The sequence below is a fragment of the Lissotriton helveticus genome, chromosome 1_1, assembly GCF_964261635.1.
Source record: "Lissotriton helveticus chromosome 1_1, aLisHel1.1, whole genome shotgun sequence".
In the NCBI taxonomy this organism is placed as follows: Eukaryota; Metazoa; Chordata; class Amphibia; order Caudata; family Salamandridae; genus Lissotriton; species Lissotriton helveticus.
Window position 1 is genome coordinate 1,478,323,033 of NC_136057.1, and position 16,931 is coordinate 1,478,339,963.

Sequence of the window (16,931 nt, forward strand, 5' to 3'; positions counted from 1 at the left end):
TACCGGAAGCCGTTTTCACTTTATGTGCACGAGGTGGACGGTTGCTCACTTTCAGAGACCCTGTGCTATCTTTTCATCCGTCTTGGATATTGTTGCTCGAGCCCTCCCGAGTTGCCTGAGGGCCACCGCTGCAGTAGCGATGGCCATCCGGTAGTCAGAGGAAATAGTCTTGAATACAGATCTCACAGTCATGGTACCACATTCTGTGGATATTCTTTTGAATAGAAGACCCAGCACCTTACGAGTGCTAGATTAACAGGATATTAGTTGACTCCGTTTGCACCCCATATTACGATCAAAAGGTGTGCCACTTTGAACCCAGCCACATTACTACCCCTTGCCTCAAATGATGTAAAGGACGATGTCCATGACTGCATATTTAGAACTGAAGAGGAAATGAAGGGGCGCGTAGAATTCGCTGATACCCCTTTAACTGAACCCCAAGGAGAGTTGTATGTGGATGGCTCTTGTTTTAAGTGACCAGATGGCACTGCGACAGCTGCCTATGCAATCACGACACTAATGACTATGGTAGAAACAGCAAGGATCTCTCACCACTCGGCTCAAGCAGCTGAACTAATAGCCTTGTTAAGAGCATGTGAGTTGAGTGAAGGATTGAGGGTGAAAATTTTTACGGATAGCCAGTACGCCTTTGGCGTGGCCGATAGCTTTGGGAGGCTGTGGAGGGAGAGGGGTTTCTTTACCACACATGGTCAGATTGTCGATCGATTGTTATTTGCCTTAACGCTTCCACAGAAAGTGGCCATCATTAAGTGTAGCGCCCACAAGAAAGTGGTTGATTCTACTGGAAAGGGAAATGCTTTTGCTGACTCAGTAGCGAAAGAAACAGCCCAGACTAAAATGAACCCCATGTTCCCTAGTACATCGGCCCGATGGGTAGCAGAGACATCCTTGTTTGATAATACTATTGAAAGTGTGAGAGAACTACAGAAAGAAGCCACACTAGGTGAAGTGCAAAGATGGGAACAGGAAGGGGGAAAACTAGATAAAAATGATTGTTGGATAGATCTTTCTGAGAAACAGCGATGGTTACTGCCCAATGCATTGGTCTATGCTGTAGTAACAATGGCCCATGGTCCGGCGCACATAGGCGCGAAAGGTATTTGTGCTGTGCTAGACCCAGTGTGGAACAACCCAAATATTTCCAAAACTGCAGCACACGTAGTAAAATATTGCCCGGTGTGTTTGCGCTATAATCCAGGAGGAAGAGAATCCGTTTTGAGTGGAAGTTTTGCCCCGCCATCTTTGCCCTTTGAAGTAATACAAATTGATTATATACAAATGGAAAGAGTGAATAATCTAAAGTACGTATTGGTGGTGGTATGCGCTTTCAGTAAATGGGTTAAAGCCTACCCCACCAAGGAAGCCACTGCAGTTGCCACTGCAAAAGCTTTGATTAAGGAATATCTGCCCCGGTATTGTTTGCCCCGCATTATCTGGTCCGACAGTGGGCCTCATTTTAATACCTTGCTGTTCCAGAGCGTGTGTGAAGGGTTACAGATCAAGCAAAAGTTCCACGCCGCTAGGCATCCTCAGTCGGCTGGATTGGTTGAGAAATATAATGGAACATTGAAATTGAAAATGGCCAAGATCTGTGAAAGTACTGGATTGAAATGGCCTGATGCCCTCCCATTGGCCTTATTGTCCCTGAGAACAACTCCCCATACTAGAACTGGATTGTCTCCCTATGAGGTGATCTTTGGTCCGCCCGCTAATGTGTGGGGAGTCCCCAGACCCCGATCCTTTAGGGATATTTATTACCCATTGATGACAGATTATTTGTACGCTTTGACTAAAGATCTGCGTTCCATTCATCAACAGGTATCGGACACATTGCAGCCGCTACCAGAGGGTCCTGGACACCGCTTGGAGCCCGGCCAGTGGGTGATGGTAAGGAATTTTCAACGGAAATCAAGCCTGGAGCCGAGGTGGTCCGAGCCTTATCAAATCATCTTGGTGACCAGAACGGCGGTGAAGGTGCATGGAAGAAAGCACTGGATCCATGTGAGTCATTTGAAACGTCTCCCGCTGCCCCTGCCATTTGATCTCAGGAATCGAGAAGGAATTCCGAGTCAGGAGGGAGAGCTGAATAAAAGCTTTGTGCCTTTTTCGGATGCTCAAGAAATAGGGCAACCAAGAGGTGTTGCCCATTGTGGAAAGTGTGACAGCTCGACCGTTAGAGGCTGTTGTTCCCAGGGCACCACAGGTTTCGAATGCATCGGATACCCTTGCAGCAGAATTGTTTTCTGACCAGGAACAACCTGGCCGTTGTAAATACGATCTGCGGCCCCGAAAACAGCGCGGTACCCCAGCTCCCAATGGTAGGAGCTAGACAGAGACCTGAGTTGAGGAATGTTGGATAGAGTTACTGGGGTACTCAGCGAGATACTGGACTGAATTCGTTGAGAGCTTGGAACATTGTGTTAAATAGCTCTGTTCAGAAAGAAAGACTGAGTTAAGGGCCGCGGTTGTACTACTGGAATATATACGTTGGTTCTTTGGGTGAATGATAGGAGTCTACCTGTGAGACTCTAACGGACACAGGGAGAAGATCCCTTCCCTTAGTGGGAAGAAGAACCCTCTGGTGGTGTGCGTGCTTTGTGGATACAAAGTTAGTTTTGGACTTATAGAGAGGGACCAAGTTAGATTTGGACTTATGTTATGTTACCTTTATTTTTAAGCGCACAGCTGCCCCAGCTAAGGGGCGTCCTGGCGCTGCACCTGGAAAGGAGCACAGCACAAACAAAACAGCAAGAACAGGATCAGAATGCAAGAGATAACAGCTATTTAGGGAAAATGTAAGTTTTGACAGCCTTCCTAAATGTCAACAAATCGTCAAGGGCACGGACATAGGCAGGAAGCGAGTTCCACAGTTTGGGGGCAAGCACTCTAAAAGAGCGGCCACCAGACCTACTTCTCAAAAAACGAGGAACAACGGCTAAATTTTGTCCATATGATCTCAACTGTCGGGAAGGGATGTAAGGAAGAATAAGATGCTCTAATATCTGAGGAGAAGCAAGTCTCAATATCTTAAAAGAAAGACACAAGGTCTTAAATTCTATCCTCTGGAGCACAGGCAGCCAATGGAGCTTAAGAATAGTACTTTTAGCAGAGCAAAATCTGGGAAGACCAACTAGGGCCCTAGCTGCAGCGTTCTGGACGCGCTGCAATCTCGTGGTTTCAGCCACATTGACTCCAAGCAGTAATGAGCTCGCATAGTCGAGCCTAGACAGTATAGCTGCCTGAATTATCAGTTGACGAGTCGTAGCATCAAAAAATTTCAACAGAGAGAGCATTTTTCCTTTTGCCCGATTTGCAATGGAGGATGAACGACCACTTGCTCCCCGAAGATATATTGACAATATGCATTTGTTTTCCGGATGGCCCACCAAAGTGAAGGTGGCATTCGTTGCTTTTATTGTTATAATCACAGTAATTTTAATGTGTGTATTTGCTTATTTAGAATTCCAGCACCCTGTACAGAAACTGTTAGGAACTACTGCTGCCCCGGAGGAACACCTCTTTTATTCTTTACCCCCTCACAAGGCTCGACAGAGAAACTTATGTGAAAAATGCTTTTATTGAAATGTTACATCAGACCCACAGTACCACGAACAAAACAAATTGTTGGGTGTGTGGGTTACTTCCCTCAGTAATGCACCAGCATGAATTATTCATTTCCTTACCGTTATCTTACTTAGCTAGCTGTGAAGCATGGTTTCAATTACTGTCTTTGATGTATTCTCATTATGTAGCTGAACCTAAGATATATACTGAAAGGGACTATGAGGCCATTTTGAAGTATATAGAACAGCATCAAGGATTTGATGCCGAGGGAAATGGAGGAGAGGGATCCTAGGATCCAAATGCTTGCATGAACGTATATACCGAGTATAAAAATGTGACCTGGTTGCAAGAGGAAATGCAGGATTTTGAACTTTTTAATTACACCATGTATTTTCAGCATTTTAAAGAACGAAATGTCACCAATGACAAAGCCTTGCCGATCCCTATTATCAATACTACCTCCCCCTTTTGTATACAGGGACGAGGCCATGTTAAGGTAGGGAAGAGTAAGTGTAATTACACTTACACCTTGCAGGTATATAGTACTCCTCCTATGATTACTCCCCCGATGTACATTATGTGTGTGGTGAGAACGCATATACTTGGCTCCCAAGAGGATGGGCAGGGCGTTGTTACCTCTCATTCCTCTACCCTCCAGTTTATATTGCCCCACCTGATTACCACAGGACACTTCAATTGGTTCGGAGGGAGGTAGCGGCTAACCGAAACACTAGGAGTTTTGAGACTGAGGGCACCGATCAGACAGACACCTGCAACAATTCGAGGATTTTGCCAAAGGTCTTACCCCCTTTTGGGGACCTATTTTTAATAGTCGTAGTAGAAGACATTTTTCCAGAATAGTGGAAAATGTGGTGCAGACCACAACTGGGATCCTGACCAACATTACTGTTGAGCTTCAGGCGACGAGGCTTGTTTCGCTTCAGAACCGAATGGTTCTTGACGTCATCCTCGCAGATAGGGGCGGAGCTTGCCGCATGATCAGCAGCTCTTGCTGCGTGTTCATTCCTGATTCGGCCCCTACCATTCATCTTGCAATACAAAAACTACATCGCTTAGCTAGCGAAGCACATGTGGAGAATGGTACCTGGTCCCTTAGTAGCTGGTTTTGGGGTCTCTTAGCTACTTGGGGTTGGAAGATATTCATGATTCTGGCTGGAGCCTTTGGAGTAATATTTACCTGCTGCCTATGTCTCCATTGCGGCCTGGCTTGTTGTTCTTTTTGTGCAGCTAGAATAACATCTGCCTTGAATGTCTCACGACAAGCAAAAACCGATAAACAAATGATTCAGAAGGAGGTGTCAAATCTGATGCAGATTGATGGAGGAGTGTTTGTAGAATGAACTTAGTTATATTGGCTATAGGAGGCCAAAAGGGCCGTCTGATGGGATATTAATACAATAGATACATGTTATTGGCCTAGTATATACAATATAACCTTATAACCTTGCGTTAGCATAGTATGATTCACGTTGTATTATTCTGGTTAGGAACGATTCACTACCTGCTCGCTCAAGCCTATTGGTGTGACCGGAGCCATGTTCTTTCGTTTCTCTGTGTCTAGTACTGTTTCCCTGAAATCACGTGATTAGGCTTTCTGCACGAAAACATGATGGCAGACTTAGCGGTCTGCTCCACTCGCTAGTTTGTAGCACAGGGAAACTCAAGGTCACACCTGCCCTTTCAGTGGGATGCGCACATTCTAGTAGAGCTCGTTCTGGTCTTCACCGAGCTTCAGATAGAAAGGGAGGCACCTTACTGACCTGCCCCCGGAATAGCTTAGGCCGAGCTACTAGCAATCAATTGTGCCTTATATGGGTCTTCCTGTTGGCTCTTTGACAAACTGTATCTTTCCTTCTAAGGTGACATCGTGCTATGTGTAAAACGTATATATGCTTGTATTACTTGTGTGAAGTTAGTCTCCTCTGTGCACCTCTGAGGGTCGTGCAGACTGAGGCTCCCCTGTCAGGGTTTGTATTATGGAATAAACGATTGAACCTTCTCCATTGCCGACTGACTTATTATTTATGGATAAGATATATGGGTTATTGGTGGGTATAGTCCATTAGTATAATTTTGGTTCCTTCAGAATATAAAAAAGTTAAAGTAAAGTCCACATTTGTAAAGCGCACAATCACCCGTAAGGGTCTCTAGGCGCTGGGGGGCCGTCGGGAAGATTAAGCGAGCTATTGCCCAGAGTCACATGGTGCTGGGCTAATCTGCTGCCGGAGCCGGGGATCGAACCGTGGTCCCCAGATTCCAGCGTCAGTCGCCCTGGCCGCGGCGCCACACCTCTCCCAATATCCAACTTCACAGAATCTACAAATAACAGGAAACACGTGCTCCGCCAATCCTGGCAAAGTATTAAACGCAGAGACTATGTGCTGGTCAACATCAGACTATAGTAAGCACAGTCCAGGGAAATGTATTCTCAATATGTCAGTGTACCAACCACATGGAAAAGTGACACCCACCATCACAAATGATGTTATGATTTAGGAGCCCTCACTCCCAAACATCAAAATGTACAAAAGACTGGGTAAGAGGAGCTTCCAAAATCACCAAATGTATATTATGCACTGAGTGGTCGATGCTTCACACCAAAGAGTAACATATTAAGTCCCTCCCCAACATCACAGTATATGAAGCTCAAAGTGGGTATAAGATCGCCACTTTTACAAAATCGACAGTAACAAGCACTGGCACAGCCAACAGGTCTCGCCTTTGGGACCTTAAAAGTGTTTAGCCATGCAACAGTTGATGATGTTGCACCAAGGATATTGTGCTGGATAACTAAACACTTATAAGGTCCCAAAGGGGAGACCTATTGGCTATGCCAATGCTTGTTGAAATTATCAACGGTGTTGTGATGTGTCATTGGTAGTGGAAGTGGGTGGCACAAGTTATGTTCAAGTATTGATGTAAAGGGTGATGTCATAAATGGTGGCTGAAATCCTTTTGACACTTCAGACAAGGATGACATTTCAGTTCATAACTTCTGACTGACTTTCTGCTTCTAAGGGAGCTCTTACAATTAGCATTGAGAGGGGAGAATCTGTTATACATTTGCTGCCTGAACATATGTTTTTGCAAAAGATAGCACACAAACATCTCTTTTCCAAAAGGGCTCCAGTGAGCATTCAGTGAATCCAACAACTGCTATGAGAACTATTAACACAATTTCATTGAAATGGGGTGGACTGAGCTAGTTGGTTCTGGGTGAATGTGGGAGGAGCAGAAGAGCTCTTTATCGCAGTAGTCTTATTGTTTTTGTGCAATCTTATATGTTTGATCACAAATCAATCCCAGGGAAGTATTGAGCTAGATTGGACAGAAACGGCCTCACTTTTGATTACAAGTGGAAGAGGGGATCTGCAAGAGTTTCCTAAAGGTTGGTAAGGTCACCAGCAAATACTAATCTAATTTCCCTTATTAAGAACTCTTGCTTGGCCAATTAGTACTTGAGAACGTGCTTAGAACATTGGGATAAACACACAGTTCTGCCAGATGAAGAAGTAATTCAATAGTATTCCAGACAAATATAGGAAGATTGTTCTGCCTTTTGACTTAAATATCTCCGCTCATTAATTTATTCCAGAAGTGGGGATGCTAGTTTCCTCAACTGTTCCACAGGGCTATTCAGGCCTTTATTTTCCAAGGAAACCATCTGCTGGGACAAGTATGCTTCAATGATATGTGTCCTGGTAAACTGCGAAGATTTGGTATCGAGAGCAAAGCGCTGACCCCAAAGCACACTGCACCAATTGGGCTATTCGAAGATTATGCAGGCCTGAAGGATCTAGTAAAGCTAAGAAGTGCCCTGCTGTCCTGGAAAAATTCATACATGTACTGCAGGGGCCTGGAAAGTACAGTGTTACCTTTGTCCCCCAAACACATTTTACCAAAAGGGCAGTGCTTATTCACCCCGACATTGCCTGGGATGGAGATTGTGAGAAGTTGGCCTGGTATATGTTGTTCACTATTCTAGTGAACACCTTGCACCAGTCCAAACAACCCTTATGGTGATGGTTGTAAGTCAACCTTATAGACCAGCTATCCTAGTGGTAGCGTGGACAGAACAGTCTTAGGCTAAAAGACTCTTGAGGGCGTGTAAAGCCAGCTGTTTTACCATATGTAACCCCTTGAATACCAAATGAAAGGACACCACACAGGATATATATAAAATATATATGTATTTATTCACTAACACACTCCTCTGAACTCTTTATGAGATCAGAGGCATAAGCACATAACAAGTTACTCTTAGAAATACTTTAAATAGCACAATTTACAGTTGGCCCTAGGGGCGCGTAAAACCACATACTAATTAAGTGGTATAAGAACCACGACTCGGGAAAAGGAAAGGCCTAGGGCCTAGAGAATCGCTGGGCTACGCTATCTGAACCTTAGGTTAGGAGTAGGAGGCCCACAGGCGGCGCGCGCAGTGTCAGTACACTCACGCGAGAGTCAATAGAAAGTCAATAGGAACTTAAAAAGGTAAGTAACGAAGATTTAGGACACTTCCGGTTTAAATAGGAAGATACAACTAACAAAACTAGACACTAGGATGGTCAATCCCTACAGGAGCACCGAAGTACTCGCGTTACCTCACCCACGGGCTGCGGGTGCATAGGTGTCAAAGTGTGTCGGGTTTTCTTGTTGATTCCTATGGAGCCTTGGAAGAAGATGCTGCAGGCGACCAGGAGGAAGATGTCCGGGTGGATCCAACGGTGGATCGGAGTTGAAGAAGACCTGAAAGCAGAGGGGACAGAGTCTAGGTCACTAGCCAGTGACCGGGTGGAACCAGGAAGGAGCCAGACGTTGTCGAGGAGCAATCAGGTGCTGTCGGGAAGCTGGTCTTTGCAGCCACACGGACCAGGAGGCATTGAGGACGACCAGGTGCTGGAGAGGGGCTGTCCCACGAAGGTTCTCGCAGATGGAGGGGTCGACTTCAAGATCGGAGCCAACAAGCCTAAGCAAAGGCAACCCACGCAGGATACACAAAAGGCTTCTGGTGCAGACCAGGAGGGTCTGAGGTACTTCACCTCTTCAGGGAAGCAAGGGCCAGTCTGGAGCAACCAGGCCAGCGATGGATTTTCAAAAGGATCGTCGTCACAGGGCTACTAGCCAACTGGCCAGCAACCGGGACAACACGTCGAGCAGAACACAAGCAGCAGGGCCACACGCAGATCTCGTAGAGTGTGGAGGGCTGGTCTTCGGTGCAGGTGGAGCTCGGTGTCGGGGTGTCTCAGTCCCCAGGGTACAGCTTCGAGGATGCCTCAGGAGCTGCGCTGTTAGCAAGTTGAAGACTTTCCAAGTTGCCTGGTTCCACGGGTTCCGACGCCTTCCACGGGGCTCAGCTGTGCTGGAGTCGTGCAGTGGGGTCAGAGAGGTCCGGGAGTCGAGGTCTTGTCAGGCTCTGTGCTCGGGTTCCGGCGGGAACGGGGACAAAGCAAGCCGTTGAGTTGCTGGATGGTGCCTGGTTGCCCAGGGTGGTCACTCCTTGGCCATAAGGGAGATTCTTCTGTCTTCAGCTCAGGTGAATGTCGAAGGGTCCAGAGTTTCGTTTCAAGTCAATTCCAGGATTAATCTAAAGTCCTGGGGTTCAGCTCCTACCTTTATACAACTAAAAGGGGCTGGATTACTTTCTAGGTCCCTCCTATGGGTGGGACCAGGAAGGGGGGTGGTTACACCCCCTTTCCTTTGTCAAGTTTCGCGCCAGGGCTGGGGCTGGAGTGCCCCAGCACCGGTTTGAACTGGACTATGCATGGAGCACCTAGTGTGCCCCAGGCAGTGTCTCATTCTATTCAGCCCTCCCTGTCCCAATACACAAAGTCCTGTCTGGGGTGGTGCTCGCACCTCTCCAGGCAGTAAACCTATTGTCCAAACCTCCGTGACTGGAAGGACTCCCAGCCGCAGGAGGTCAGACTTGTGTCTGTGGCAGCAGCGTCCATTTTGTGACGCTGGGGCTCTGGTTAACTTTAACCAGGATAGTCAGCAACAACATGTCTTCTCCCTCTAGAAGGGTGGAATGCTACCCCCGTTGCCAGAATTGGCGAGGGGGTAGTATTCCAAAGCGTATGACACCTTACACGACATGTTTAGATAAAGCCAAACCAAAGTTAGCATACAACCGCGAGGATTATAATGCACTTAAGAGTATATGGTAAGACGATATCATAGAACAGCTATAAGGACATGGTTCCGCAAGCTGCAGACAGGCTCAGCTCATGCTAGAGCACCATCTCACACAACCAAGCACTCTGCCTCCAGGATTGTTAAGGCCTGCCATAGGAGTGACTTATAGGTTACTGGGTGTCTATATTTAAGGGTAGATATAGGAATACTATACCTAAGCAAGGGGTGATTACACAACCTTGCCCCAGCTGAGGTGAGTGATCAGCCAGTTGTGTCATTATGAGTGGCCAGCCAGGGGTGGCATAATACATGCTGCAGCCCCTGGTAGGCCTTGGTTGTACCTATGCCCTGGGTACCTATTGTACACTATACAGAGACTCATAGGGGGACCCAATATCCAATTGGAGATGTACCTTGAGTACATGGAGTCCATTTTACAGTGAGAGCAGATACCCTGGGGCCCTGATTAGCAGGATCCCAGGCCAACTAAGTCGAAAACCAGCTAAACACAAGGCAAACAATCTGGGGTAACCATAGTCAGGTATCCACCTTCCTACAGAGATGTTGCCAATATATGGCTGCATAGGTTCAATGCTGAGATGCACCATGATATATAAAAAAGGGTAGACAGGAGGTGGGTGGGATGGGGGTTTGAGAGGGTGGGAAAGGCTATTGATTTGAAAGGATCCGGTTATGTAAAAAAGCAGGACTTGATGTGAGGAGATGCCTGTACCGTAGTAGATGAGATGTGTAGCTTGTTCTTGCTTTGAGTTCGATCAGAAACAAGGAACAAGAGTAGTAAATCTAGGTCTAACATGAGAACGTCCTGGAAAGAGAATCAAGAATTGTTATCTGTATGAAAGTTGAGTCCCCGGTTTTTTAAATTGCATGGAGGCATTTAGGATGTGTTTATTCATGAAAGAGGATATTACATCGGACAAATGGTAAGGGAAGAAATATTTGATGATGCAGTATGGAATGAGATCAACTTAAAATGGAGTTGATAATTTCCACCAATTACAGGTGCAGTGGCTTGTGGAAGATGAGAGCGTATTAACTAATACAAACCCTTCCGTTATCTAGGGTCATAATGCCTATTGCTTGGAGAGACCGGTTATAATGCTCGGTTTCAGTGACAAGCAGAGCCTCCATAGGTTTTTGAAAAACAGGTAATGAATGTCTCTCATGCGCACTAGCAAACCACCATTTGAGGTTGCCACAAGAGATGTGGGATTTTGCGAGTTGTGCTGCAGGGCATGAGACATTTCTACGGTATTGTGAAAGTAGAACCTGCTTTTAAACTTCAAAACACATTTAGACTAGGTTTTCACAGTCATCAATGTGAATTATTTATGACGTAGTTGTGCAGTGAACCCGCTTTTCTGATGCGAATTTAAAAGAAAAAGAGAAAAGTTGCAACAATATATAACTTTAAAGATGAGAGCAATGCGCTCTGTTGTAATTGGTGCTTATTTCATTAATTGCCGGAATCTGTTAAGATCTCAAAGATTTTCTGCAGTACTTCAGAACGCTGTTCTCCCTTTTAAATGTGTTACACGCTCCGTTCCTCCTAACACATTTCAATACCGATAGGGTCATCGGTTGAACTGACATGTTCTGCGTTCTCGAGCGACTCCGTAGCGCCTAAAAAAAAAAAACTTTGTGCGCAACTCGCACAACTAACATTTCAGTTTGGGGCTGACAGGCGCATCCATGTTAGAGTCTGGCAAAAGGGCAGAAGTAATTACTGTAGTCTGAATTAGTGCTTGAAATGGAAATATGGAGCTTTTTAAGAAGTGCCGGTACTCCAATTAAATGCATTACATTTTTCATAAGAAGTGCCAGTTCCCTACCTTTCAAAATGAAAAAGCGCTAATACTCACTCAGTACCGGCAGCAGTCCTGTAAAATACAAAAGGGCAGAGCAAAAGAAACTACCTCGGCTACAACGTCTCTGCCGGTGAAAGGAGGGAGATTTTAGGGTCCCTGTGCCGTATTACAGATGATCCATTGCAGACATCGGCTCAGCGGCACCTTGAGAGGAACGCACCTGGGCAGGAAGAGGCTGGGTTCTGGGAAGGGTTGGTACGCCGGTATCCTGCTGGTCACGGTGGCGGTGTGGACTGGACAGACAACACGGGGCTGCAGGTAAGTGCGCCGAGGGGACTGAGCTTGGCTTTTTACCATCACTGTGTGCTTAAGTAATGCTGCCTTGGGTGCTGAGGCTCCAAGATGTATTAGTGGCGTGGGTGTGTCGGGGTGCCCTCAATGCTTCCCTGGGCACACAATAGGGAGGGGCAGCGTGCCCCTCCCAGGGGCACTAGGCATTCAGTTCCCAAACAAACCTGCGCGGGAAGTTTGAGGAGGAGGGAGCAGGGGGAGGGGAGAGAGGATGGGGCCTGGGCCTGTTTCCTTTGTGGTAGTGAGCCTTGAAACCATCTGTTAATTACAAACAGAAGCTCACTCCCGCAAGCGAATCGCCAAACGTGCACGCGTTGCCATTGAAAGCAATGAAATGCGTGCACGTTTTTGGCAGCAAAATGGAATCGATAGCTAAAGGTCTTTTCCTATGCAGCGCATGCATGCTGCGTAGGCGAGACCTAAAAAGGGAGCGAACGTTCAGTTCACCAATATCAAACTAAGTCCTTAGGAAGAACAAGCTACCAAACACAAAAATAGACTAAGCATATAAATGTGAACACTTGCAAAAAAATCAGCAAATGTACATTATACAGAGAAATGCATCGCAGAATGTACCGTTTACAGGAGCTATCCACTGGGAAATCTTGCAGAATATTCCGCGTGCCCGCTAAATGTTTCAGAATGTACCAAATACAGGGGAACCCATGCTAGCGAACTTGAATGTATACCAAGTACATGAGAGCACAAGTTGTTCAACATCACAGAATAAACCAAGGACAAAAGAAGTCAGATTATGCCAATACCACAGTATATGTATAAAGCTCATGAGAGTCCACCTTTCCCACCATCACACTGGACTTGATCCCAGACGAGCAGCACTCACTAACATCACAATGAAACAAGCACGGGGCAATGCAAACTATCGATCCTCCTACAATGCACCAACAAGAGGGGAGAGAATACTTGTAAGCATGTGAACAAACTGAACACAGAATTAAACATGCACCCAAATACATAATGTAATAAAGCCAGCAAAGTCACAGCTTGCCAGCATCACAGAATGTACCAAGCCCAGGTGCTGTATGCAGGTCAAACTCACTTAACCAAACAGGTTCTGCATGCTGGTCAAAATCACTTACTAAACACAAATGCTGTGCACACTGGTAGGCATCCCTTAACAAGCACCGATGGTGGACCCCTGGTCAACATCACTTACTAAGCCAGATGATGTACGATAGTCAATAACACAAATTGAACCGAGCACAACTGTTGTGCCCTTATCAACATTACTTACTAATGTCAATGTCACATGTAGTAAGCTAGTCAACATTTCAGAAACTAGCACAGACATCTGTATGCTGGTCAACATCACACAATGCACCCTTCAAAGGTGCTGTAAGTTGGCTAGTGTCACAGAACGCAACTAGCAGAGAATGCTATTCTTCCCAACTCACATGGTGTACCCAGTACAGTGAATATACTAACCCTTATGTGCACTAAAAGTAAATATGGACCCAAATTTTGCAGCAAGCATAGACTACTATGGTCAGGCCCATCATGTGACATCACGAAGGACACACCATGATATAGGTCACCTCAAAGTCAGGCACAAAGTGTTAATGCACAAATGAAGTCTGGCAGCCCATAGAAAATGAAGTGGCTTCTAAAGAAACCTGCTACCCTTAGCTCAGATGGTTTAAAATGTATTTTTGACTGACTTTGTTGAACGGAAGCAGGTGTTAACATTTTGCACAGTGGGGCTTCAAAATCAATATAATGCAGCGGCTCATTTTGAGGAAACCTTTAACACAGAATGGGCTACAATTATCGAGAAGGCTTAAGATGCTGGTCTCTCAGATGACTTGATATCCCTTACAGATCTTATGCACTTTTTACTTTACAGAACGCTTTCATTTTGCAATTTATCCCTCGTGTTGCACTTGTTAAATTAACAGTGTGCAAAGTGGAGTCCTTTTTTTAACACATTAGTTTAGATGGGAGGTCAATTGAAAGCACTTACCGTGCCGCACGAGCCGCTTTCTTACTCTCCAAACTCGAGGCCACATTAAACCTCTCTGCTCTTTTCTGTAGTCTCTAAAAGGGAAATCATATATTACTCGGGACCACCTCAAAAGAAAGCAATACGATTACAGAGAACAAGGGCCCCACTCAAAAGGGAGCCTTGGAGATTTCATAGCATGCAGCAAACCAGTTGTGAACAAGCGCTCTCCCTGACTCGCAGTGAGTTTATGGTGACAAATATGGTCATTAAAATGTTTTACAGGGACAGGATCAAGTGAAGAGCCAGCAGTAAGAGAGAGACCACCGTACAGACCCTTGCCTGCTAATTATCTGGGCCAATTAGTGTGATACGACAGTGCATTCCTGCTTACTGGTATCACCTGAAACCTGATGAATTCTCTGCTCAAGTCACTTACCGGAAGTCTTCCGCACAATAGCAGTTTCTTTAGGAGCATTTGTTTTTCAAAGGTGAGCTCAGTCTAGGCTTTCAGGAGGTCCTAAAGGATCGCATGCTGTTTGCCTCCTGTCATCGTCGTTACACGTATGCTTTAAAGGAGGCACACCACCCTAGGCCCAGGACGCAGATAGCCCACTGGATGACTTGCTCTGTACTTTGCAAAGAACCAGTCACATGGTTCAGTCAGGTCACAGAGTGGCTGATGCCAGGCTCACAAACACCACAACTTGTCGTACCAGTGATGTTGCAGACCAGGAGCGCGGAAAAGAAAACCCTCCCCTCACAGGGTTGGCATGCCTAACTGGGAAAGGTTCAAGGGCCACACCAAGGTCCAACTTGGGCTCGCCTATTCTAACAAGTGAACAAGTACCCCAAGCTACAAAGAATGCAGGGCGCCATCTCGCCACCACTCCTACAATGGCGGTCCCTCCAGTCCACAAATTCATTTAACATTGTTCATTTCCTCGTTTCCATGAGTGCTTTGTACCTCATTCAGCGGCAGTCCGGTCAAAATCTTCACCACTTTTTTGTCACTTTCCCTAAAGAAATGGACAATAAAACTGTTTAGGCACTCACTGAAACAGAGAATCAACATTATTGCTGGTAAACATGAGCTTGCACATAATCAATAAGCATTTTTTGTGGCTTAGGTGACGGTCAACAGTTTTTTGCGGTTTATTCATTCTAAAATGCAATACAACGGCACTTCCAGATACAGCATAAACAATATACATGATTCTGTGTTATCAACAGGGCAACGCCAAGGCTGCAAGAATAGTATGCCTCAGGTCTTAGGGACCAGAACTGCTCCTCTAATGGGAGGGGCTGGGTGGACTTTGAAGAGATGTTTGCATACCACACTTCACTTCATAAAGAGGAACATGCTGGGAGAGCGGTGTTAGTGCAACAAAAGCCTACTTCCATAGGACAACACTGACCTCTTCGAATAGGCGCCACAGATTGTTCTGGTATTTAAAGGGGCCTTTGCAGATGTGTCCAGGTGGACACATTAAGCGACTACAACTTTTCTGAAAGGACGGTGATAAAAGGCGGGTTTCATGTGGTTTGCAAACTGCTTCCCACGCTGGACAGTTTGTTAATGAAATGGTGCGAAGATACTCAAAGCTTCCCATAAAACGGGGGCGGTGATGTTTCCGTCCCGGGACCCAGCACTTCAGAAAAAAGCTGGAGTGTTTGCAAAGGCAGTAATGGTTTAACAGCTATTTGCACAGGAAGTAATTCTGCACGGGCTGGTACAGAGCACCTGAGGCGAGAACACTTGTTACTGCCGCTCGTTATGGACAAGGCCAACGGTTCAAAGGGAACCTTGGCTCATCCTGAGGCCAGCGGGGCCGTCTAGTCACCCCTCCCATGGGAAACGACTAGCAGCCCGCTAAACATGGAGGCTGCAATCGGGAGGGAGCGGTACTGCGGAGAGGCAGCTTCCAAGAGAACACATTTAAACATAGAAGCTCAAGTTTACAGACTGCAGCGTACCAGAGACGGCTACTATCTTCTCTGCACTGATGTACATATGTGCCATGCCTATTCTAGAGCACGGCTCACCTTTCTGAAATATTTCATAGCAGCCATCCCAAGCACATAGGGACATATATGACACGCTATCTGAAACGACCCTGCTACAGTTACACACATCTGGTATAGGGTCACATATTCACCATCCCTCTATGCTCTCCTGCATCACATCGTACATTAGCATGTCTATGCCCATGTATTCACGCCAGCGCTGCTGCCCTTTTGTACATGCAGGCCGTAGCAGCATGCACCATGCGTATTCCGTCATCCCTCCCTTACATTAGCTCCCTGTGCCCAAAAATTCAGCTAAGGTTGCCCTCTAGGCCCTCTTGTACATGCAAGCAGTGTCTGCATGCACTAAACATGATCCGTCACCACATTCTTATACATTAGCACCTGTATGCCTACTGTATATCTAGCCAATACGCAAAATGTTGTGCATCACGCAGTCTGTTGCCCCATCCCCATACATAACTCTCAGCATGGTCAAACATTCGCCTGGGGTTACTGGGTAGGGCATCTCCATTGTAGCGTAGCCTGGCTTCAAAATGGAGACTTGTAGGATGCCACAGTGGCATCCTTCTAAACATGCACTTCTGAAACCCTTAGAAGGATCTTGAGAGAAGCCCCTGGCAGTCCTCAGGGTATAGGCACGTGGAAGTCCTTGGCACCTTACTGTATGTATGCTTGTGAGATGCTCTTGGTAGCTCTGAAAATGGGTGCTTGAGGAATGCCCTGGTAGCCTTCTTAATATACACTCATGGGATGCACCTGGCAACCTTCTGAATGCCCACTTCTTGGTATCTTTCATAAGGGATTTTTTTCTCTCTCTTGCTCTCTGTTCCAGGCTGGAGGCGGGCGTCCTGATATTGTGCATGTCCCCTGGGCTCTATCGGCCTGGCCAGAACTGCACATGCTGGTGAATCCCGTTAAGCACAATGACAATACACCATCTATGCCAAAATATTTACAGAGGTTCCTTTCAGGGAGATTGGGTAACTCTTGTATTTCCTACATATCTGTGCCAATGA

At 46.1% G+C, this 16,931-nt stretch overlaps 1 protein-coding gene across 1 annotated transcript in view; it reads right to left on the reverse strand.

Annotated features, from left to right (window-relative positions):
• SARNP (SAP domain containing ribonucleoprotein) overlaps positions 1-16,931 on the reverse strand; it is a 738,339-nt gene that overhangs the window by 366,639 nt on the left and 354,769 nt on the right. Inside the window, exons 5-6 of the mRNA XM_078686447.1 lie at positions 14,852-14,903; positions 13,906-13,979 (exon numbers count right to left, since the gene is read on the reverse strand). Coding sequence (XP_078542573.1) covers positions 13,906-13,979; positions 14,852-14,903 — 126 coding nt within the window. The remainder of the gene's footprint in view (positions 1-13,905; positions 13,980-14,851; positions 14,904-16,931) is intronic.